The sequence below is a fragment of the Neovison vison genome, chromosome 2 (assembly GCF_020171115.1).
Source record: "Neovison vison isolate M4711 chromosome 2, ASM_NN_V1, whole genome shotgun sequence".
Classification (NCBI taxonomy): Eukaryota; Metazoa; Chordata; class Mammalia; order Carnivora; family Mustelidae; genus Neogale; species Neogale vison.
This window is the reverse complement of record NC_058092.1, coordinates 239134328-239158534: the sequence shown is the minus strand read 5'-3', so window position 1 is coordinate 239158534 and position 24207 is coordinate 239134328. Positions and strand designations below refer to the sequence as shown.

The 24207-nt window shown below is 59.8% G+C and overlaps 1 protein-coding gene across 1 annotated transcript; it reads left to right on the top strand.

The window, feature by feature from the left end:
• The first annotated feature begins 13229 nt into the window (after positions 1–13229).
• Positions 13230–24207, top strand: BNIP3 (BCL2 interacting protein 3). Its single transcript, XM_044240759.1, has 6 exons — positions 13230–13365; positions 19666–19813; positions 20291–20375; positions 21472–21578; positions 21650–21799; positions 23288–24207. The coding sequence occupies exons 1-6, from the start codon at positions 13320–13322 to the stop codon at positions 23331–23333; spliced, it is 582 nt and encodes a 193-aa protein (XP_044096694.1). The 5' UTR covers positions 13230–13319; the 3' UTR covers positions 23334–24207.

Here is a 24207-nt window from a genome sequence, read left to right as displayed (position 1 = left end):
TCCTCCCTCGGCTTTCAGTGGGTGCGATGCGTCGTCGACCGACCTCGCGCTCCCGGGACAGCCCCGGCTTGGTCGCGAGGCGGGAAAATCTACTGCAGAGTTTGCTTCGCTGTCGTTTGATGCAGCATTTTGCACGTGCGTTCCTGGGGAGGGTGGCCGCTGTGTTTTCTCACTGTGGCCTCAGGACCTGACCTCGGCTTCAGGCTTCCGCCAGTGTCACAGGAGAACTGGGGCCACGCTTGTGGGGCCGCAGCCTCGGAGCACAGGGACCCCAGACGGCGAAGCTCCCACGGAACTCACCGGACGCTGTCCGCGTCGCATATCTCTGGCTACAGTGACTTTTAACCTTCCTATTTTTTCTGCCTCTCCAGAGTTCCTACGGTAGGGGCTGGGGGGCGGCCCCGGACGGGCCACTTGGGCAGGAAGCCCACCGCAGCCTCGGGACCCGCTCTTCACCTCCCCCTCCACGACGAGGACCTGCTCCGGGAGCGGCCGGCCGGCCGGGGCGCCCGCACCGTGACGGGAGCCAGGTCCGTGGACAGGCGGGAGCGGGCAGAGCCTGTCGGATCCCCGTCCTCCGCGTCCCCCCGCGCCCCCGCGGCCGCAGACGTTGGTGAACCAAACACCGACTTTCTCACCCTCCCGGGCGTCACGCTCCTTCCCTCTGACGTCCCAGACCCCAGCCCCTTCTCCTGAGCTCACGGAGACACGGGGACCTCACGGTGCCCGGGGGTCTCTGGAACCTGCACGTGTGTGGGCTCCCCGCACGCACACCCTTCCCTTTGATTTCCTGCCCGGAATCGGTCTGTGTCCGTGCGACTCGCAGTCCGGCCAGCAGGACCCAGACGGGGACGGCGGTTCCTGCTCCCCGACAGATGGGGTGGTCGGCCAGATCCTTGAACTTGCTGGACCCCGTCCCATGAGAGATGTCGGGACATGTGGAAAGCAGCAGCAGAAGGTGAGATTTCCCTTCACGGGAGCCTCCCAGAATCTCTACCTGCGGCGTCGGGTGGAGAGAGCGCCGCTGGTGATTCCCCCCAATGCAGGCCCCCAGGAGGAGGCCCCGTGGCGCTACATCCTCGGGCCGAGGGCTCCTGGCTAACTTGGTCGAGTCCCCTGGTTTCTGTTCTGCTTCCTCCCGGCGCTGGCCTTTGTTTTCCCCTGTGTGTGTCCTGTATGTAGTTTGTACAGGAAGGGATTCCCACAGGGCAGAAGGTGGGCACGGGCCCCAGAGGCTGGTGAGGCCCCGGTTCCCACCAGCCGCCGTCTTCAGGACGGACGCTGCTGTGGGTTCAAGGCTGTTGCTGAGGGACGTTGTGGAATTGAAAGCCACAGACATGGTGGCCCAGCCGCCAGCGGGCCTGGCTCCTCAAGAAGACCCCTGGGCCAGGGTAAGTCAGTCGGGGGTTAGGCTGACGGTAGGACGTCAAGAACACGTCCGTGCAGGGAGGTCCACGTAGAACAGCACGCGGTCCCCGACCCCGAGGCACATCGGTCCTCGGTCTCAGTGTGGCCCTGAGAGACCCGAGGCACGAGTGGGGGTGCGGCGTCTGGGCTCCCCGATCGGGAGGGCGTGTGCACCCGGTGCACCTGCGTGGCCGGGGAGTGGACCGGGGACCGCAGCCCGCTCCTTGCCCGGTCCGTCTCGGGCTGTTTGCCGTGAGAGGTTCCAGCCCATAAGGACGTTTGTCGTCTCAGACTCTGTGGCGGGTCAGTGCTGAGAGTCCCCTTCCAGGAACGCCTGCCCCGTGTTCCAGACGAGCTGTTCTCTCCGCAGGGCCCTTACCGCCAGTGCCACGCAGCGTTTGCTTGCTTAGACTAATTTCGGGAGCGAACTTTCGGATCACGGGGGCCGCACCTCTGGGCCCAGTCTGGACAGCCCTTGTGTCCCTGGCGAAGCCGGTCGAGGGGTCTGGTTTGAGTTCCTGTTAATAGATCTACTCGTCGATGGCCGGACAGTGGATCCTTCAAATTGGCTACATTTATAAAGCAAAACTTGGTTTTCAGAGAGCTCTCGAGGCATCTCGTCAGTGGAATGGCTGGTCCCAGGGACGGCCATCGACAGGGTGGAAGAACAGAACGGAGACTTCGAAAATAAATCGTATCTGGTGTAAATTCCTGTTCTTAAAACTCAGCCTCCAGGGCCCGTCTCAACCTACCTCCCTTTCCCTGCACGGTTCACAGACAGCCCTCGGCATGACCTCTGGGTTCAACGTGTCCACATTGCTTGAAGAGATGGTGAAAACTGGGAGACGAATTTCACAGGAGGAGGGAGACTGGCTTTGGCCCCGCCGTCCAGGCTGTGGGCTCGGGCTCCCGGACCCCCCACCGCCAGAGAGTCCCTGCCGCCCCACGACCCTGCAACCCCGACTGCAACCCAAATTTTAAATGATAAAGCCCCTTTGCCTCTGCTTTCAAATAATTAAAAAGGCTGAAGACTGCTCCCTCCTCCCGTCACAGAGAAAGCGCAGCACGGCTCCCCAGCCCTCGGACGGCGGATCCTCCACAGGCCAGAAGTTAGCAGAAGGCACGGCTCAGCCATGTGCCGAAGAGAAAACTGATACTAAATGCTTCACGCACACCTTAAAGGATGCAGCCTGGGCACCTGCCTGCCTCGGGCGGAGGAGCGTGTGACTCTTGAGGTCCGGGTTGTGGGCTCGAGCCCGACACTGGGTGAAGAGATTAGTTTAAAAAAATAAAATTTTATAAAACACACACACATAAAGATATAATTGATTCTCATTTTAGCTAAAAATCTCCCTGATGGAAAACAAAAATTAGTTAAAAAGAGGGGCCAGTCTCTTGATACTCAGGCTGTGATCCAGAGCTTGGGGAATTCGACGCAGCTGCCTCCGTCCTCCAAACCTCTGTGGAACCAGGAATGAGCCGCTGAGGCCACGTGCGGAGCCACAGGCCTGTCCCCCCCCCACCCCCCCCGCACCTCACGGGCTCCTCCAGGGCGTCGCGGGTTTTATGAAAGACCAGGCTGTTGGAACAAGATGGTCCCGTACTTAAGAAAAAGGAGGATACATTTTAAATAGCAGTGACTCTGAAACTCTGGAGAAAAAAGGTGTTTTTAATCCTTTCTCTGTCCCTTAAAACTACAGATGTTTCAAACGTAAACACGGCTCAGAATCACCCGAGACTGAAAGAAAAGGAGGAGGAAGAGGCCTTTTGGAGCCGTCTCTGCCGCAAGGGCCCAGACTCCAGCATCTCTCCGAGCCGGCGGAGGGGCCGTCTCCCCCGGGGGGAACGTCAGATGCCCTCTCTGTGGCTGTGGATTTTCTACCTCTCTCCCCTCCTGCCCCTCCGGGACCCCAGAGAGCCTTTCTTTGAAAGCAAACTTCTAGGAAGCGTGTTCCTCCGGAGGAAGAAGAATGGAAGTCGTTGAAAGTCGGACCTGCAGTCCGTGTCCTGTAACAAGCCCTAGGGTCTGCGCGGTCTTGTCTAGCTGTGCGGGGCCTGCCCTCTGCCCTCCGTGGGAGGCGCGTTCCCGGGCGCGGCGGGGACTGGGGGATCCGGCGGAGCGCGCCAGCCTGCCGGCCCGAAGGCAGGTGCGCGTGAACGCGGGCACTCCGAAACTCCCAGACTAGGCGGGGTGGTCAAGTTCAAGGGATCCGGGACGAGTGGCTCCTAAAGCAAGTTCAGGGCTGTCCGTTCCACCGAAACAGGCGCGTCTCTGTAATTATCTGCATGAAATGGGCTTTCCTTCTGCTTGTGTCGGCCAGAGCTCAAATAAATTCATAATTTATTATGAAATTTGTCAGGGGAATAAAAAGCAGGAATGTATTTTTTTTGTTTCGGGAGAAGAAGGTGGTCTTGTCCTTAGTGGGGCTGGTTGTTTGGAGAACGAACTCGGTGAGGAGGGAGAAGAAGGCCACCGGGGACGGCGCCCAGGCCGGCACCCCACAAGCCCGGCCCAGTGCCCCCCCGGCCGGGGGCCTTGTTTCTCAGGCGCCACTGCCGACCCCAGGCTCCGGGAAGGAAACACGGCTCCCGCCGAGCGCTTGCAGTCCTGCGAGAGAGGGGTCTCCGTTCAGGGTTGCAGGTTGAGCCAAGAGGGACGCGTCTCTGGAGGAGTCAGCGTTCAAGACTCGACACTCCTGTTCCGCTGAGGCTGGGGGGGTCAAAGAGGCTCCTGTCGCCTCTGCTGCGATCTGTCTGCAAAATGATGACTTAAAACACTCGGTCACGTCTGTGTCTAGTTTTCGGGGGCGACCGTCAGGGCGGCTTCGCTGACGAAGTCTTCGCCGACCTGAGACGCCGAGCGCTGCTCCGACGATGATGGATCGAAGTCACTGGGCAGCGGGTCTTCAGCAGCCCGAAGGCCGGAAGCCTGGAGAGCGGGACGCCGGGCTGTGCTTCCGACATCTCGTTGCAGAGAAACGGAAGATATTTGGGTCAGGTTTTGTGCTTCACCAATTCATAAACCTGCCACCTAAAGAGTTTTGGGGAAACGGTTCACAATGGGTCACTGCGTAGGTTTCACTGGAGACGAAGGTTTCTGAGAAGCAAAATTCTGCCGAATGTAATTAAGACCGAGGGGAATAAGGGAAGCAACTCCGTGTGTAGAAAAGCAAGATTTTTGTAAGAAAGATATAAGGAATGGGAACACATTTTTTATTGAAGGTTAAAAAAAAAGGTGATTTTGTCCTAAATGAGACTGTTGTTCAGAAAGAAATGGCCTGGGACAAAATCTGGACGCAAAGGAAAGTCATAGGTTTGTGAAGGGAAGACTTTGGAAAGAAATTTTAGGTGTGGCCGGGACAGACTAAGACCAGAAAGAATGGGTTTTAAAGGACACAAGACTGAGACCCTGCCCTGTCCAAATGACAGCATTCTCTTGGGTTGCTGTTCTGCTCTGTTTTTTCTCTTTTGTCTGCCCAGAAAACCAGTCTGTATGTTTTGTTGTTATCAGGTCTTTGGTCACTTGGTTAAAAACTTCTCAGTTTGGGGGATCCTGGGCGTCTCAGTCGGTTAGGCTCGGGCCCTGACCCAGGCCAGGGTCCTGTGATGGAGCTCTGCGTCGGGCTCCCTGCTTGGCGGGGGCCTGCTTCTCCCTCTGTCGCTCACCGCAGCAGTGCTCTGTCACTCTCTCAAACACATAAATAAATCTTAAAAAACAAACAAACAACTTCTCAATATTAAAGGGGCTAAGTTTTGCTAACAACCGTATAACCTTGCCTATTTGTCTTTGCAATATCTTATGTCGCATTGGTTAAATAAATTCTGAGTTTTGTAATGATCTACAATCCTATTCAGGCATGTGCTGTAACTGTCTAACTTTCTTTTCTTTTTTTAAAAAAATATTTTATTTATTTACTGGCCACTGAGAGAGCAAGCACAAGGGGAAAGCAGGTGGACTGAGAAGCAGGTTCCCCACTGAGCAAGGAGCCCAGCACGGGGCTGGACCCTGGGGTCCTGACCTGAGTGGAAGGCAGAATGCTTGAGGACTGAGCCACCCAGGCATCCCCTGAGTTTTTGTTTTTTGTTTTAAACAAACTTCCCAAGATTTAAATTGTAAATGAAATCTCTTTCACTCATTAGGGCTCTTCCTGTGGTCCCTTGGGTTGGCCAGAAGCTCTGCTAAGCAAATAGTGAGCCTTTGGTTGTGTCTGTGTCGCTCAGGAAAGGCTCCAAGTGTTCTAGAGACGATGCACGATCTCAAGGCTTTACCATGTCCTGGGGCAAGCTCCGCACCGGGCAATTTGATTATTAAAGCGTTGTGTGTCACCAAAATAACCTGACTTCTTTGCCAGCTGTGTTGTAACCTCTCATTGGATTTGTAACCTCGTCCTTTCTGAGTTTTTGTCCTTTATAATTCTTCTTACTCTCTTGCAAAATGAGTTTCATCTTCAAGGACATTCATATAAAGGACTTAGGACAGACACAGGTCTTTGACAGCCATAAAATCCTAAAACTGAACTGGGTAAGAACTTCCTAAACTAACTAAAGCTGCATTCAAAATGAACCGGAATTAGAACACGGGACTAGATGACCTAAAACGATGATTACAGCTTTGTGACTCTTGCTCGAAACATCGCCGGTTCTCTGACGTTTGCTCTTCCAGATGAGGGAGACCCGCTCTCAAGATACCCATGACTTACAGAAACGTGATAAAGTATTCATTTTTGAACCAACCGAAGCATTGAACTTTTCCCTCCACCCGAACCCTCTCATTCAGAAAGGTCTCAGTAAGTTCTCTCTCTTTCATGGCAATCCTAGTCATTCGCGTAAGCTCGTAACAATCTGTTCTCCTGGAACGGGACACCACTGGAAACGTGGGTCATTTTACCAAGGCTTCGACTGGAATGTCACATCTGAGAGAGACGTGCATGGACTCAGACAGGACCAGACAGCTTTAAGGAACTGAGGTTGACTTTATGAAACTAGGAGCCAGAAAGGCCCTTGGAACTGTCCGGCTGGTGCCTGCTTACAGAGGTCCCAGCAGCCTCACCAAGGGAGGAAAGAGAATCACCTCGTGGCAGGTGCAGGACCCTCAGGAGGCTTTAGGGACCCCGTGGAGAGGAATCCGCCCAGCCTACAGGTACGGCAGGCCGGTCTGACGGCAAGTATCTGGCTCGGTTTCTGGTCTGGGGAGGCTGCTAAAAGTTCAGCCTAGAGAGACCTTATAAAGTTCCAGCACAGCCGATTCTGAAAGCTCTGTAGGCTCACTCACTGTTCCGCTGAGCTTACGTAAATGATTAGGCCATGACTGTTAAAACTGGACTTGTTTTATAAACCAAGTAGTCCTATCTTGGCTATCTTTGATTAAAAATGAGGGTTTTTATAGAGAGAGGATGTTTCAATAACACGTCTTTGTAAATATTAAATTTCAATACTGTTATAAACTAGGCTAGATCCTGAATTCATCTGTTTCCTCAAATATCTGGCTATGACTCTCCAATAAGGTTTCCAATCTTTTTCCATTCTCTTGACTTAAAAAACTTTCATTAAAAAACTAAAACTGGCCTTTTTCCTAAAGCCCTAAAAACTGACCCTGGACAACTTGAAGCAAACTTCCGAGAAACAGCTTTTCTATTTCTACACAGTAGCTCAGGCATAGATAATCTTCACCCTTTTTGTTCTGTCCGGATCACAACAGGGCCCTGGGGCGTATGCTTATTTAGAATGAATTCCCCCGTGATCATATAACTCAGCTGGCACCCTGACCAGTTCTGTGCGGCTGGAATGGTTAAAATTTCCTTAAAAGCCAGAGCGTGCCCCACTCCATGGGGTCAGCTATGGGCTTGTGGAGACCCTGGGTGACCCCACTTGCTTCGTGACTGGATCAGATGAGGCACTCGGGGATGCGTCTGTCTCTTGAGACACTCGCCGGTGACTCCTCGTGCTTCGGACATTGTCGAGGCTGACCTCAACAGAAAGGGCTCCTGACGGTTGCATCCCTCACGGTCGTGTTTATCCTAGAAGCCACCCCTGTAGACGGATAGCCGCAGAAAGGTTTTAGCCAAGCGTACAGTAGCCCTCCTGGTAAAGCTCACTGTGGGACAGTCCCCGACCGTCGTGACTTCACATCAGGTCCTGAGTGTCTTAGACACGAAAGGCCACCAATGCATGTCCGCACAGAACCAGGAGGCTGACTTATGAAACACCGGGCCGTGCTCACAGACATGCCTGAAATAATACTTAAAACCTGTCGAGGGGCGCCTGGGTGGCTCAGTGGGTTAAGCCTCTGCCTTCGGCTCGGGTAGTGATCTCAGGGTCCTGGGATTGAGCCCCACATTGGGCTCTTTGCTCAGCAGGGAGCCTGCTTCCCCCCTCTCTCTGTCTGCCTCTCTGCCTACTTGTGATCTCTGTCAAACAAATAAATAAAATATTAAAACAAAAAACAAAAAACCTGTCAAACTCTAAACCCAGCGACCCTGTTCCGGGACCTGACCATGGCACGTCTGTAGAGCGTACCTGTTCGGACATCATTAGTCTTGCTTATCCTCACGGACCAGCTGTCAAAGCCGCAGATGACAGCCGTCCTACCCGCGGCGGTAGTTTCATGGAGAAGGGAGTGAGAAAAGCCGGGTGTGCCTGCTGAGGCCCCCGCTCTGTCACAAACACGTCTGCCCCCAGAGCAGAGTCAGTAGCGCCCACCTGTCTTTGCCATCCGCCAAGTCTTAACCATCAGCATCTGTACTGACTCCAGATACGCCTTCCTCATCCCATAGGCCCGTAGCCATCCGAAGAGAGGCGGATTATTATCAAGCCAGGACTCCCCCATCAAATGTGGGCCTGGAATGATCACACAAACTCAAAGGATGGTCCTCCCAGACCGAGTAGCCCGTGAAATCCTGCCTGCACTTCGAGGAGACCCAGGAGGAGACGGCTGTCTCCTGGCTGGGACCCCGCGGCTCCGCGACTCTAACCTGCGGCCCTGGCGTCTCCCAGGCCGCCAGGCCCCTGTTGCCCGTGTTTCGCCTGGACTCACGGACGGACGATGATTGAAACCGGTACCCGCCCAGCCCACTTCCACACGTAAAGTGACGGCGGACACGTTTGTGCCGCGTTCGTATGGCCACCGAGCGTCCGTCTTTGTGCTTCGGGGCGGGGGGATGCCGTTCGGCACGTGGAAGCTCTACTAAGTGCAAGGCCAAGGCCCCAAGCGACACTGAAAGCGGCAGTTCTCTGTTCAACACCGGAGGGGCGCGGAGGCGGGAGCCGTCCTGGAAAACAGAAACAGAACCGGCGTCGGCTGTCCCAGCTGCTGCGGGAGGCGGACGTGCGCCGGCAGGGAAACCGCTGTGGTTAGGTTCCAGAATGCGGGTTCCTGATGGCTGTGAATACTCAAACTGGTGCTTTGAACATTCCCTCTCTTTCCTTTAATGGTTAAAACTCCTGGACTGGAGCAAAATTATGGTCAACTCTCAACGGGCGATTTTCATCGGGCTTCTTTTTTCTCCTCATTAGGCACATTTTGTTGTTTTTTTCCAGTGTGTCCCTGCCTAGTGCCAGACTTCCTCTGCTTCCGTAACTTCAGCCAACAGACGACCCTTTCTGCTCAAGGATGCGCGTGCACCTGTCCGTGTGGGATTCCGCTGCCTCCCCCTTTCCTAACTCCCCCGTACATTTCCGGACTGACCAAACCGGACCCACAGGTAGGGAGCCTACGAAGCTTCTTCAGAAAACGTCTTCCTCTCCTCACCCCCAAGTCCTGAGTGTATAATCCACCGCCCCTCACAACCGCGGGCGGCGGACCTTTCTGCCCACGGGTCCTGTCCTGTCCCCAAGCTTTAATAAAATCACTATTTTGCACCAAAGACATCTCAAGAATTTTCTCTCGGCCATCGGCTCTGGACCTCACCCCACCACACCACCTACATTCCAAAACCATATCATTAGGACAATAATTAGATGTCAACAGGAAAGTTTGAAAGGCTTATGGAAAAGGAATCTTTGGGAGGGCATGCCTGGTGGTCCCTACTGGCTAAAATGAAGATCAATTTAAGTAAGTCAAGGAGTTTCAGTGTCGAAAGCACACAGGGGGGTACATTTTCTCCGTTAAAAGAACAAAGTTTTCCTGAACTATTGGTCTGCCGTTAATGAAAAATTACAAACGGAAGTTTTTCTTTTCCTGAAAATTATCCCCCCTTCCCCCATACAAAGGATTCTATGTTTTGGCAACATAATTTCCTCTGTTTCCCACGTCTGTGATGACTTATGCACCGTGAGTGTCAGTACTAGAAGAGCCGCCATGTGCTCCCAGCTGTAGAGAAGCTCTTGGGTTTGCCTTCGACAACTTTATTGTCCCTGTGGTGAAATGAACACCTGATACAGGTTCATACTGACTTGTAACCCTAATAAAATGTTCAAACCTGTCAATGTTTTGTTTGCAAAGACTTCCTAAAGTCAAGTCCTAAAAACAAGTCTTTCAGGGGACACCCGGCTGACTCAGAAGAGCATGTGACTTTAGATCTCGGGGTTGTGAATTCAAGCTCTGCATGGGGGGGCCTTACTTAAAATGAATAAATAAATAGGGGCTCCTGGGTGGCTCAGTCGGTGAAGCCCCTGCCTTCGGCTCAGGTCATGATCTCGGGGTTCTGGGATCGAGCCCCGCAGCAGGCTCCTCCTGCTCAGTGGGGAAACTGCTCCTCCCTCACTGTCTGCCTGCTTGGGCGTGTGCTGTCGCAAATAAGTACATGAAATCTTTTTTTTTTTTTTTTAGATTTTATTTGTTTATTTGACAGAGAGAGAGCTAGAGAAGGGACACAAGCAAGGGCAGTGGGAGAGGGAGAGGGAGAAGCAGGGAGACCCATGTGGGGCTCGATCCCAGGACCCTGAGCCGAAGGCAGATGCTTACCCACTGAGCCACCGAGGTGCCCCTAAAATCTTTAAAAAACATAAATAAGTGAATAAAGTTACACCCCAATATCGTTTTAAAAAGTATGGAATAAAGTGTTTTTATCACGATCTAACTGAAGTCTTCCAGAGAGCTTGTGGAACATTTCAAAGATTTTTTTTTTTTGAGAAATTAAGCCAGTCGGGCATCTTCGGTGTGTGAGGTAAGTGGAAGCGCCCTCCGACAGGTGGTATTCGGCCCTCGAGAGTGCACTGCATACACGTGTGGTTAAAACGAGTGTTTTCAGAGTCGTACAAAACTCCCGGAAGCCCCAGGTCCCAGGGTGTTGGTATCTTGGAGTCCTCCGCGTTACGAAGTCACCGAATTCCTCCGTCGCGCTGTCCTGAGCTCTCACCAGATCTGCGACCAAGGGCATGTGTCGGCCCTTCTGTCATTCACAGACTGTCCTACTTCCACTCAGACGCCTCGAGGCAGCCGCCTTCCGCCCTCCGCCTTCTGTGGGCGCAGGTTGCTAATCACGGGGATCATAAAGCTGAGCTGGGTAAAAATTTCCAGAAGTGGCGGAAACGCTGTATCCAAGCAGAACGAGAACCAGTGACTCAGGGCTGACTGAACCGAGCAGGACTGCTCTAATTTTTAGGACTTTCTGCTGACTTTTAATAAGTGTTTTGTTTTTCCAGATTTAAGATGACTTTTTATCTTCAGCCGACTGACAGCAAGTTGACAACTTTTCCTTTGTGAGCACATAAAACACTTCCCTCTGCGCCGCACCTGCTCCCTCCAGTTCAGCTTCCCTGGGAGCCTGAGGTCACCAAGAACCTGTCCCTTGGCAACAGGACGAGGCTGGGAAACTGGTGACGGGTCACTCCCGTTGCCGCGCTTCGGTCAGTGATCAGGCCAGGTGTCCTCCAACGAGGCTTGTTTTGTCAACAAACTGATGTTAACTGGACTATCGCTGGTGACGGGGAGGGTGATTGTAGACGGTAGAAATCTGCTTCTGCCGCTGTTCGTCGTGAGCTGGGCCGGACCGACCCCTCCGGCACCCGCTGCCGCCTGGCTATGGGTCGTTTTCTCGCCGTAATGACGTAGACTCATTTCAGGATAAAACCTGCCCTCTTTCCGGAAGCCAACGGAACACGGGCCACCGCAATTAACACGGTAATGACCAGGGGACCAGGGCGCGCGGGAACTCTGGCCCCTGCAACCGCTCGCATTTGTGATGCAGAAGGTAGACGTCTATGTTAAGCGTGGAAGGTAACTTTTTCACAGTTTTTTCGGGGGATGTGGGAGCAGAGAAGTTTGATGACCGTGGCTTTGGAAGTGGCCCTGTTTCTGGGGAGGGAAGGCGAGAGCAGAGTCAGCTGCGCAGTCGGCACATCACCCACCGAGGCCCCTTCCGCTTCCCACTGCACTTTCCTTGCACCTTTGACTCCGCCTAGGGGCTTCCAGGAGTAGCCAACCCCACCTCATCTGTGACCATCACGGGCTGGTTTACGGATAGGCCTCTGGCCGCTCTCACGTGGGGTCCTGCGAGTGAGGGCACCTGCTACAAGGTCCCTTGTGGACAGGGAAAACCAGGTTGCAGGGAGAAACACGTTTCCTTAAACATTCAGAAGCTTATTAAAAAAAAAGTGTAAGTTTTGGCGAGATTGAAGGATGTGCCAAGACACAAAAATTGTCCTATTTCTATACTAGCAGCAACAAGTGAAATTTCATAGCAAGTGCCGTCCCATAGCACAGGACCATTCCGGGATATAGCTGACCAAAGAAGGGCAAGCCTTGCTTGCTGAAAACTACGGAACTCTTCCAAGAGAAAAAACAACATCTAAATAAAGGTGCACGGGCTGCCTTTGTGGGTCAGAAGCCCGGATGGGCAGCTCGTTCTGGGGGTTCCCAGGAAGGGGGCCTGAGGAGCTGTGGGGCGCTCGGGGAGGACAGGTGTGGCGTGGGAACCTGGCCCGGGGCTTTGCAATCACGGTCTCCGGGGAAGCAGCGCCGCTTGCTCCCTTGTTCCCTACAGGGGCGGCGTGAGGTCAGCACTGGCTGAGTAAACGAGGAGGAGAGGCCAGCAGCTCTGCGTCCGGAAGGAAAGCCGGAGAGAGAACGTGTCTCTCCAGAGCGGACAGAGCGGGGTCCCAGGGCGCTCCCAGGGGCAGGGAGGGGAGTGCCAGATGTCACGTGGGAAGGGGGCTCGGGGGTCCTGATGGAGGCTGGGGCGGGGGACAGAGCAGGGGTCCTCAGGACTGGCGAAGGAGCGCTTGGGTTTCTCCTGGGTCCTGAGCCGGAGGCAGGCACAGGAAGCGGGAAGCCCTCGGTGACCGAGCAGGGGCTGGCCCTTTGGGGTCATTGATGGGGGTGACGTGCGGCTTCCTGGACCGGTCGCTCCAGATACTGGGCTGGAGCCAGATACTGGGCTGAGTTCCTGGGAGTCTGACTCGTAGCAGACGGGCTTTGGGACTGGCCACTCCGGCGAGGGGCGGGTGGGCGGTCGCTGCAGGTGAGGGGCGGGTACTCAGCGCATCCGCAGACCCGAAGCGCCCCCGTCGGTCAGTCCTGCAATCCGCTACCAGGGTTCCGCAGACCACGCCCCGCCTGCGGCCCCCGCCCGCGCAGGGCGACCACCGCACCACCTCAGTCCCCGCCCCCCACCGCGCCTGCGCACACGCACCCTGTTCCTCAGATCTTGCCCTGCGCACGCGCGCCCCGCTCGGCGGCCCCTGTCCCGCGCACGCGCGCTGCGGTCCTTGGGCGAGGCTTCCACCGCCTTGCGCACGCGTTGCACGCGCCGCACGCGCCCCGCGCGCCCCGCGTTCCCGCGCACGCCCAGGCCCCGCCCCGCGACCAGGAGGCGGCGCCGCGGCTTCTCCGCCGTTTATCCGTCGTGCGTCCGGCGGCGCGTCAGTCGGTCCGGCTGGTCGGCCGAGCGCCCCCGCGTCCTCGGGCCCCGCGTGGGAGCTGCGAACCCGCCCGCCCGCCTCCCGCCGCCCCCGAGCCGCCGCCGCCCGGCGCCATGTCGCAGAGCGGGACCCCCGGACTGCAGGAGGAGAACCTGCAGGGTGAGGCGGCGGGGCCGGCGGGGGCCGCGAGGCCGGGGGGGCTCGGGGGGGGGCGGGCCGGACGCTGGGGGGCCCCGGGCGAGCCGGACCTCCGCCCCGGCTGCGGGCAGGCCTCGCGGAGCGCCGCGGCCCGGAGCCGCGCGGGGTCGGGTGTCAGCCCGGGTGCGGGTGTCGGCGGCCGCGGGAGGGACCGGCGCTCGCTCCGCCCGGTGGGGGCTCGGGTCCCGCCGCCGCGCTCGGCCGGAGCAGGTCCGCGTGAGGACGCGGCGAGGAGCGGCTCCGCGTGCGGCGGGTCCGGCTCGGCCGGCGCTGCGAACCCGCGGCCGGGGCACGTTGTCCCAGGCTCGCGGGCGTGTGCGACCCCTGGTCCGCAGACCCTCCTGCTCCCCGGTGGCTCCCGGGCCTTCGCCCTGCGGCCCCGCGCGGGGTCCGCCCTTAGCAGCGCGCTGGCCCCGGCCTTCGTGTCCCGGAGCGCACGGCCGGCGCGCGCGAGCTTGGGGAAGGGCCGTGCGGGGCTTCGGCGGAGTCCGCGGCGCCGCGGGCTGCTGGCCCCGGCGGAGGGTCCCGGCGCGCCCCGACGGCCCCGGGTCCGGAGCGGGGTCTCCCGGGGCCGGACGGAGGCTCGCGGCGCGGCCCGTCCCCGAAGGGTGCAGACGGCGCCCGTGCGCTCCGGGACCGGCGGGCGGACCAGGGTTTCCCTCCGCCGCCGGGTGCGACCCGCCGAGCGCCGGCCTCTTCCCAGGGGCCAGGCCGCCCCGTCCGCGGCGCTGCGGTCCGCCCGAGGGCTCTGTCCCCTCCGCGCCGGACCCCCGTGCTGAGTCATGGGCCGGGCTGCACCGCCAGCTTCTCGGCCGAAAGCGTGTCTGTGTTTTGCGTTTTCTAGACGAAGGTGGTTACCGGGGCCTGGAGACTCGGGTGAGGCTTCTCTGGGCCCCGGTCTGGGGCGTACGTGCTGCGGGGCACTGGCCGCCCGGCCGCGGAGGGTGGAGTCACTCGCCCCGCGTCACGCGGGCCGCGCAGCTGCCCCGAGAAATGTGAATCCGGGCCTGGTTCCTGGCCGAGGCGGGGCTTGTCCCCTGCCCGTCCTGGCGGTGTGACCTCTTGTTTCCGTGGGCAGCGTGGGCAGCGGCAGACCTCGGCCCGGGGAGGTGCCCGCAGAACTGTGCCTGCTGCCCACGATCGTTGTGCTGGGAGCCGTTGTCCAGCCCACCGGTCAGTGCCTGCCCCAGGCCCGGCGGGGGAGGCGCTCGCAGTGCTGATGCTGACGGCGTCATGGGCAGGGGGTTGCCTCACTGGCTTCCCACGGGACCCCTGGACTCGGAGCTGAGCTGCTCATGGGCCGGGGGCTTCAGGGAGGTGTAGCCCCCCACCCCCGCGCGCTGTGGTCTGCAGCCCCCTGGCCGGAGGGGTCTGTAGAGGAAAAGCTGATTTCTTTTGAAGGGAAATTGTAGTATTGTGAAGTTCAACAGCGAAGGGGTTTCGGCCCCTAGATCCTGGCCCCTCCCCTGCATCTCCCGCATGGTCACCGTGAGAGGCCCCGAGGCCGACTGGAAAAGAGGGCAGGCGACCCCAAGTAGAGGGCGGGGGGGCTGCAGGGAAGGGCCGTGGGGTGCTGGGAGCTGGAATGACAACAGCCGGGCCAGCAGGGAGCGGGCGCCCTACCTGGGGAGGAGACGGGGCTTATCCCGAGTGCCCCAGCCCGAGGCCGCTCTTCAGGTCAGAGCCGACGCGTCCGGCAGGGCTCATCCCGTGTCACCTAACGTGAGAAGTTGTGTCTTCCTTGTCTCCGGAAGCACAGTTTATTACCGCACAGAGCGGTCGTGTTTACAGAGAGCTTCGAGAACCTGCCGTTCCCGAAATACAACGCGCCTCTCCAGGGACGAAGCCCGCTCTGCCGCGCCGTCTCCAGCATCCCCGTGTGAGGGCTGCGTCCCAGCGTCCCGAGGGGGACCGCGGTGCCTGCCGCTCCCCTCGTCCGTGCTCCCCCGCCCCGGCTGCCCAGCGGCTCCATTACAACTTGAGCAGAACGTGCGTGTGCTGGGCTCTGCCTCCGCGTTCCAGACCAGCTTCCAGAGTGCCGGGCGAGGCTGCTAAGGCTCGGGGCTTCCCGCAGCCGCCGGGGCCACGCTGCGGGGTGGCCTTCCTTGTGGCCACCATGGTGGCCGGAAACACTTGCCCTGGGTCATGGAGTGGGCAGTGGGGCCAGGGGTGTCTCCTGGGTCACAGGAGAGGCAGGAGCTGCGCTGGGCACCCGGTCTCTAGCTTCTGGGGAGATGGGACGTGGACTCGCTGTGTGGCCGGCGTCCCGTTAGCCACGTGTGTGCTGGGGAGACCGCAAGGAGGGGGGCGTGCGGGTGGAAGGCCGGCCTGCCTTGGGCCAGGAACACCACGGTCTGGTTTTTGTTTTTTTGATTACCCCGAGTTACTCGATACGTTGTGATTCTGAGGCCTGAAGCTGCTTAGGCCCCCGTTTCTTGCTCAGAAAGGTGAGGGAGCTTAACACCTGGCTGACGTCGGTGGCGGGGTAGCCCGCTCCCGTCCCTGGCCCCGCGCTGTGCTTCCTGCCCAGTTGTTCAGGTTAATAATAAAACTCGCGTCCTGGTAAATCATTCTTGGGATACAGCTTTTGGACTCCAAGGCATGGACGGTCCAGCATGGGCTTTTTTGCTTTCTCGCGGTGCTTAGGGCTTTCTGGGACATGATTGTAAAAACAGGAGTCCGTCTCGTTGGGGTCTTCAGTTGGCCCTTGTGGTGTAACAAAAAACAAAAAACCCCTGCATCTAGTGGTGTTACGTGTCCGTTACGTATGTGTATGTTTTGGAAGACTAGGTTTGGAAGTAGCGTCTGTGCCAGCATGCGGTGTGGCCCGCAGCCCCGGGAGCAGGAGCTGTGCTCCTCCGGCTGCCTGCTCGGCGTTCAGGTGTGTCTGCTGGGAAATGTTCGTCTGTGACCTTTCTCCCTGCTTTGTGGCATTGAGCCCCCCAAACCCTTGGAATTTGAGTGATACTAGAGGCTTATTGATAACGGGCCCCTACCGTGAGGTGCTCCCTTGGAACACAGAGTGTGGTAGTGCGGTGCCTTGGGGGTCGTGGCCGCCACACGGGGCTGGGATAAGAGGGTGGACACCCTCCTCCAGGGATGGCGGGGGCTGCAGGTGGGTTAGACGTCACGCAGCAAGGTTCAGAGACGCTTGGTTGGACGAGCGGACGTGCGGGGAGCGTGGCCCCCCTTCCTCGCGCCCAGCGCACGGGTCTTTCCAGCGGGCGCACCTGTGCTCTGTCCTTCCCAACAACGGGGTAGAGGGACGTGAAGGGGCTTCCTGAGCTCTGTGAGCTGTTCAGGGAGTGACCGCCCTGGGCCGGGCGCCGGAGCCCCGAGCTTGCAGTCGGCAGCAGGTGCGTGAGGAGCCGGACGAGCCCGTGTCGGCTGCTCAGCCCGAGAATCCGTCTCTGGTTTGTGTGTGGGGGGGACGGACAGCCCCCACGCCCTCCCCAGCCCGGTCATGTCAGAAGTGATGTCACCCCTCAGACTCGGTTGACCTCACGCAGCACAGGCCCCCTGGAGCGCCCCTTCGCCTGCAGAGTGAGCCCAGCCAGGCCTGGCGTCTGCGTGATGGGGAAGGAGCCTCGGAGAACGGGACTGGGCCCGGGCTGGTCTGCCGGCCCGCCGAGGGGCTCGGGGGCGGACTCCCACTCTGGCTCTCTTCATGACGCGTCAGGGTCGGGGGCACGGAGCTCGGTCCGACGCGTGGTCGCCGGGTAGCCGGGGTGTGGAATGGCCTGGTGTCATGCTGGCTGCGGGCCGCTCTGCCTCCTCGTGCCTTAGGGACGTGCTGGCGTGGGCCGGGCCGGCGCGAAGCAGTTGAGCGTGAAAGACACAAGTTCGCGTGTCACTGGAGAGCGTGTGTGATCGCTGTTAGCGAGCTGGGTGCGGGGTCTTTGCGTTCTTCTGATGGAGGGGACCTGTTCAACTGCTCCGGGCAGGTTAGCCGTGTGTTGGGCTCACTGGGCAGCTGGAGGCCTGCTGGTGCCTCGGTCCACGCGGCAGAGGGGAGCAGGTGAGGCCAGGCGAGCGCACGGTGTGCGGGGCTGTGCCGTCGTGGGTCATGGTGCCGGCACTGAAGTCCCTGCGAACCTGGCTCATGGCATGTGTCTGGTCCCTGCGTTTCTGTCTTCTGCCCATACTGCCCCGTCCTCCGTAGGCCACCAGAGTGGCCTCTAACAGATGGTGCTGGAGACACACAGACCTGTGACACAGAACAGAGACACTAACCGTCTTGGGCTCAGAAACGGGCCCGTGCGTGTGGCCAGCTTGATTTCTCGCAGAGGAAGTAGCGTGGCCGGGGGCCGCGAGGGCGGTCTGCTCAGCGAGTGGTGCGGGCAGCTCTTCGTCCGCGGGGAGAAGCTCACCGTTCGGGACCGTGCACAGACGGCCGCCAGGCCTCAAGCCTCAAGCCTAGAAGGAGATTGAAACTTTGAGTTAAAAGCAAAGACTGAACGTTGGAAAGAACGGACACGAAACCCGAAAGGGCAAGACGCAGGGGACGTTCTTGTGCGTGTTTGGTGGAGAAAGGCTTGTATCTTACGTGTGAAACGTGCACAGGAGGAGGAAGAGGTTTTTGAACCACTGATTGATTTCTTTTTTTTTTTTCAGAGAGAGCGCGCGTGCCTGGAGGGGCGAGGGGCAGGGGAGGGGGAGAATCTCAGGCCGACCCTGCAGAGCGCGGAGCCTGACGCAGGGCTCGACCTAAGGACCCCAAGATCATGACCTGAGCCCAAACCAGGGGTCAGACGCTCAACCAACTGAGCCACCCAGGTGCCCGTGAACAGCTAATTTAAAAAGGTGCCGTCCAAGTGGCCAGTAAGCATGGAGAAGACGGCCAGTTCCGTTCGAAATCAGAGAAACGGCAAAGGAGCCGCACAGGACGCCGTCCCAGAACGGCCGAACGTAAAGACTGGTCTGCTGGGAGGACCGCACCCCCGTTCGGCTGTGTCGGACGCCTAGGACCGCTGAATGGGCGTGTGCTGCTGCTGGCCGTGGGCCTGCCCCGGGGTCCGCGTGGACAGAAGCGAGAGTATGGCTGCCACGAAACGGGAGCAGTCGTCGGGGGACTGACTCTTGGCTTCCGCTCAGGTCACGATCAGGTCACGATCAGGTCACGATCAGGTCACGATCTGGGTCCCTCCGGGTGCACTCGCTCCCTCTTGCGGACAAGTCAGATCTGAAGCACGCAGTTCCGGCAGGCCTCGGGGTGCTGCCGCAGGCCTCGCGGGTGGACGGTCTGTGGTGGGGCAGTAGGGGCTTGTGAACCACAGCAGCGCGGGGTGCTCAGCCACACGCACGCGTCCATGCACGCTCGGCCCCCACGTCCAGCCCCCCAGGCATTGCTGTGGGGTCCCAGCCCCCCTCCCCGGCGGGGCTGAGCCTGCTGCTTGCCGTGCTTCCAGGATGTGTGTGGGGGGCTCGCGGCCACCCTCCCCGGGCTGGGGCTGCTGAGGGACTGTGCCAGCTGTGGGTTTCCCCAGACACGGGCTGCAGCTGCGCAGCCTGTCCTCGCCGCCCGGACGGCGGTGCTGACGTGTCGGTCCCTCTGTGCGGCCTGGTGTGCCGGAGACGGTGCTGAGGTCGGACAGAACTTGCACGGAAGTGCAGCCGCTGGGGCGCCCAAAGCCCAGCCTCGCCGAAGACCGTGGCTCGTGTCGGGCGTGGGGGTGGGCCGGGGTGGCAGGTTCTCGGTCCAGTTTGGGCTAGCGGCCGATCGGCGCCCAGACAGCTCTCTGTGCCTGCAGAACCCGGAGCATGGCCCGCGGTCGTTTCTAGTCGGAGAAGGCCGACTTCTTCCTGCAAAGACGTGGCTGACGCAGCACGTTGGGGACGGCTTGCCCTGCTCAGTCTCGTTCAGGGGGAACCTGCCTTTGTTCTAAGCGGAGTATGTCCTCTGGCTTGAGGGACGTGAACACAGACCAGCAGTCCGGGGTTCGGGGGGCGTCAGGATCCGAGTGCGACGCTGCCGTGGAAACAAGTGGCGCGGAGATCGTACAGCCCCCCCGGGAACTTGAATCTCTAAAGCTCTTGTCGAGCCCTCTCTCTTCTGAAAGTCGAGTGGAAAGAACGCGTCACGGTCTGTTGGCCTCCGCTGGCCCAGTGGGTTGCCAGGCACCTGCCCTGCGTCCGGGGGTGGCAGGAGACCGGCCGGTGCGTGTCCTGGGGCGCTGGGTGCACCTGCGGGAGGTGGGCGCCAGGCGTGTGCGCTCCGCAGTGGGCAGCAGATCCCACTGGGCCCTTCTGTGTCTCCGCCAGGCTCCTGGGTGGAACTGCACTTCAGCAACGGGAACGGGAGCGGCGTCCCGGCCTCCGTGTCGGTCTATAACGGCGACCTGGAGAAAATACTGCTGGACGCCCAGCACGAGTCCGGACGGAGTAGCTCCAAGAGCTCCCACTGCGACAGGTGGGTGGGAGGGGGCCGTCTGCGCGTGCGGTTTACCCCGGCACAGGCCGAGTCCCAGAGTGGCCTCCCCGCCCCTGCCTGTATTGCCGGAGCCTTGTCCTCCGCTGGGAAGCATGGGGTCTGGCCGGTGGAGGGACAGCAGTGAAGCCGGGGGCCTGGGGGCGGCCGGCACGCACGCAGTGCCCCCGGCATGTCCTGGCTCCGGCTGCCGGGTGTTAGCACGGCTGAGTCAGAAAGCGAAGGTCAGGGGCCCTCGGGCTGAGCCGCGGAGCACAGACCCGGAGAGAAGGCCGCAGGCGGGCTGCACTGGGGGTCGTGTGGTCCCCGGCTCCCTGCCGCCTGCCGAGCTCGGCCGAAGGGGACCGGGGACGGTGGGAGGGGAGACCTGGGGGCCGGGCCTGCGGGGGGCTTGGCTTCTCGTAGCAGAAACCATGCTCACATCCCGGTTTCTCCGTCCTCCTCCCTGCGCCCCCCAAGCCCGCCTCGCTCACAGACCCCGCAGGACACCACCCGAGCTTCGGAACTCGACACGCACAGCATCGGCGAGAAGAACAGCTCTCAGGTGGGCGGCGCGGGCAGTGGGGCGGAGCAGAGAACGCTGTTCTCGGGGGTGGGGGGGCTCTTGCCTTGCTTACAGCTGCGGTGGGGGCTGCCCCCCACTCGGCCTCCCGCTGAGCTGACCCGAGCAGGTGTCAAGGTTGTGGGGCCTCCACTGCCCTCAGCTGCCACCCGAGGACGCACGAGAAGCGCGGGCGGCTTCCCTCAGGCCTGGAGCCTGGCTGGAGCCATGGGGCTGGCAGGGAGGGCCTCTGGGGGCCACTTAGCGGTGGCGCTGTGTCGCGGCTGGCAGTCGCGCCGAGCCGTGCTGGTGTTCCGGGTCAGGAGCAGGCGGGCCAGTTCGTGAGGCCCCTGCGCACACGCGTGCGGGTGCTCTGGGTCTGACGTGCCGGGCAGGGCTGCCTCCTGCTGTCGGGGAGACTGGTCTCGGGAACGCGGGCCCTGGCACGCGGTGGGATGTAGGGCAAGCGTCCTCTGGGTGTCCCAGTGGTGGTCACGGAGCAGTGGACTTCCCTGTGCTGATTCCAGAATCGCTTAGGAAGCGGGTCTTGTGATCCGTACCGCCGGGACCCTTGATCCCAGGGGGGTCCCCCGCTGGGCCGCCTCCCACCCAGGCTCCGTCCCTCCCGGGTCCCCCAGGTGGCGATCTCGGGGCAGCTGGCTGGGTGTACCCTGCGTTCCAGAGCGCTTCCAGGATGGGGAGCGGTGGTCTTGCCGACTTTCAGAGAGAATCACAGACTCAGGTTCAGAGTTTTTAAAAGCAAAACACCAGAAAGTCTCCTGTCGTTAGGGTTTGGCCGTATGTATCGCAGGTGTGTGGGTTTTTGGTTCTTTCCCTCCCACTGGACGAAACTGCCCTTTGAAAGACCGTGGCGCGCGGCCCTGGGTCGCCCCAGCCGTGTGGGCCTGCGGAGCCCTTGGATTTTCTCCTCGGAAAACCTGCCCCGCCGTCGGCGTGTGGACTTCATCGTCCTCCCGCGCCCTGCTTCCTCGGGAGACCGCGTCTGCGGCCCCGTGTCTGTCTGCAACAGAGGGGCGCGCAGTGCGGCACGGCGGGGCCGGGCGGAGCTAAGTGGCGGCGCACGTTGATTCTGTCGTAGTCGGAGGAAGATTATATAGAGAGAAGGAAAGAAGTCGAGAGCATCTTGAAGAAGAACTCGGACTGGATCTGGGATTGGTCAAGTCGGCCAGAAAACATCCCCCCCAAGTGAGTGTGTGCGACGGCGTGGGGGCGTCCGGGGCGCGGGGCGGGTGGCTCACCGCGTGTCCCCTCCCCAGGGAGCTGCTGTTCAAGCACCCGAAGCGCACGGCCACGCTCAGCATGAGGAACACGAGCGTCATGAAGAAGGGGGGCATCTTCTCGGCGGAGTTCCTCAAGGTCTTCCTCCCGTCCCTGCTGCTGTCTCACCTGCTGGCCATTGGACTGGGGTGAGTGAGGCCGCGCGGGGCCGCCTCTGCGTGGTCCCGAGTGCAGGGGTCTGGAAACCCGGCCTCCGGGTGTCGGTCGTCTGTCCGCTTCCGTAACGTGAGGCCCGGATCGTGGGCCCCAGACCCAGGAAGGGCCCCAGCCCTCTCGCTCCTGACCCTGCTGTGGGGGTGGCCCCGACGGAGCCCTGAGCGCGAGTCTGCCTGGTGCCTCCTTGACCGTCCCGTGTCCCTGTGGACTCGGCCACACTTGTTCCGTTCTCGCACCATGTGGACGGACGCTGCACGGACACGCTGAGCTGAGCTGTCCCTCGCTGCAGCGGGCTGGGCTCGGGAGCCGCCCCACTTCCACAGCGCAGCCGTGCTCTGGCGGCAGGGAAGCGAGCCCCACTTGGCTCTGGGGTCCCGCGCCACGGGCTGGGCTCCCCTCCAGCCTCTGTCTTGAGGTGCCGCGGTGTTCAGTGCATGCAGCTGGCTGGACAGACCGGACGGTCACCGTGAGCGTCTGACGGAGGCTGGCCTCCCGGGCCCCAGGGAAATGGGACGAGACAGCCCTTGAAGCGCTGTCCCCGCATTTTCCCAGATCCTGGGGATGGGGCGCAAGAGACCTGGGGTGTTGGAAGTCTTAGGGCAGGTGGGTGCCTCCTGGTCTTGGGAAGTTCTGTGTCGCCCACCAGCTCTGTGGGAAGTAAGCAAGCACAGGGCTGCCTTCCCCGCACTCCCTGCAGAGCCCCATACCCTCGTTCCGGGAACTGTGCCTGGGACGTGGCTTCCCAGTGGGCCACAGGCTCCTGGACGTCCGTGTCCGACGTGAAGCCCTCCCCGGTCCTGGGCCAGACTGTGCCCCCTTCCGGCTCGGAGCTCTGGCTCTCAGCACGGCCCCGCTGGCTTCCTCCTGGCCCGTGTGTCTCAGCCGGGCTCGGGTTTTCTCCAGGGCTAGCAGGTTAGGCTCTGTGGGAGCAGGGCCCGGGGCACGTTCAGTCCCTGGCTTGGGCCTTCGTTTCAGGGTAAGTCCCTGCAGCCCGCTCCTGCGCTCTGTCCCTGCCCTTCCCCGCTCTTGCGAGGCTCGTGGAGCTTCTGGTGCCCGAAGTCCAGCCCTCCCGTTCCTCTGAGGCGGCTCCCGGCAGGACCTGGGGCCTCTCTCCTGCCTGCGGGTGCGGCGGGTGGGGACTCCCCAGCAGTGTGTCACCGCGCGAACTTCCAGACAGACGATGGCCTTTCTGCAGCTGGCCAGTGGCCGCCTCTGTACGGGGACCGAGCACATCCGTGCAAGAGCACAGCTGGCCCTTTTCCGAGGTAGATGTAAAAACGGGACGCTGAACCCTGACACGCTCACCCGGGAAGAGACCTTTACGGAGAGCTTCGATACCAGGTTCTCGGTAGCCAGTGGAGGGCAGCCGTCCTCGCCCGCAGAAGCTCTAGGCCGCGCGCCCAGTCTCTGCCAGGAGAGCCACGGGCCCCGTGCTAACAGCTGTTGCTTTTCCTGTGCAGGATCTACATCGGGAGGCGCCTGACCACCTCCACCAGCACCTTCTGATGAAGACTCGGAAGCTGGCCTTAGTCCCGTAGCGGGGGTCGGCGCTGTGGGCCGAAGAGCCGCCTGGGGCCGAGCGGAGCGCGTCTCTCGATCCGGCCGGCTGTTCGGAGAACCGTGCGCTCCTCGTCCGCTAGAATGACAGACAGGACAGAAAACCCCAACACGCTAAGCTGTAATCAAACCTACGGGATCAATTACTGCGCATGTGCTGCTGAGGAACATCTGTAGTAGTCGGGTAGTGAGTTTTGTTCGGGTACCATAAGTAGCAAAGTGTAAGTAATTTCAACACACTAGATACGACGTGTAGTATTTTAACAAAAATTATCTGTATCCAGTTACTCAGTTAAAATACTTTATATTTGAAAAGAATGAATAATGTTTATTAAAATAAGAATGAATGTTTATTAAAATGACTACATACGGGGTTTGTCCCAAGTGAATACTGTGGCCTTACACTCACACTGGTCTAGGAAGCGCTGGGTGTGAGTGGGCAGGTTGTCTTGCTGCAGGCTCGGCCGACCGCCCCTGCCGGTCACACAGCGGGGTCCGGGGAGCAGATGCCGCCGCCTGCGTCCGCCTCCGACACGAAGCCGCGGGCCCTGCAGCCGCCCCGGACGGTCGCCGCCTGTCCTGGGCACCTGCTCACGTCTTCCCTCTCTTAGCGCCTGGATTGCTGACTCGAGTCCTTCTCTTTGTGTTCGTTTCTCCTAGAATCAGCTTCATTCTAAGCAAACCTCTGTCTGCAAGAGACTGGAAATAGAAAAAATAAATCTCCGCTAAATCCTTCAGAGATGACTGTGGTCATGTATGGTTTAAATGAGATGTTAAAAAACAGTAAAAAAAAAAATAAAGGTCAGAAAGCTTTCTGAGTAAA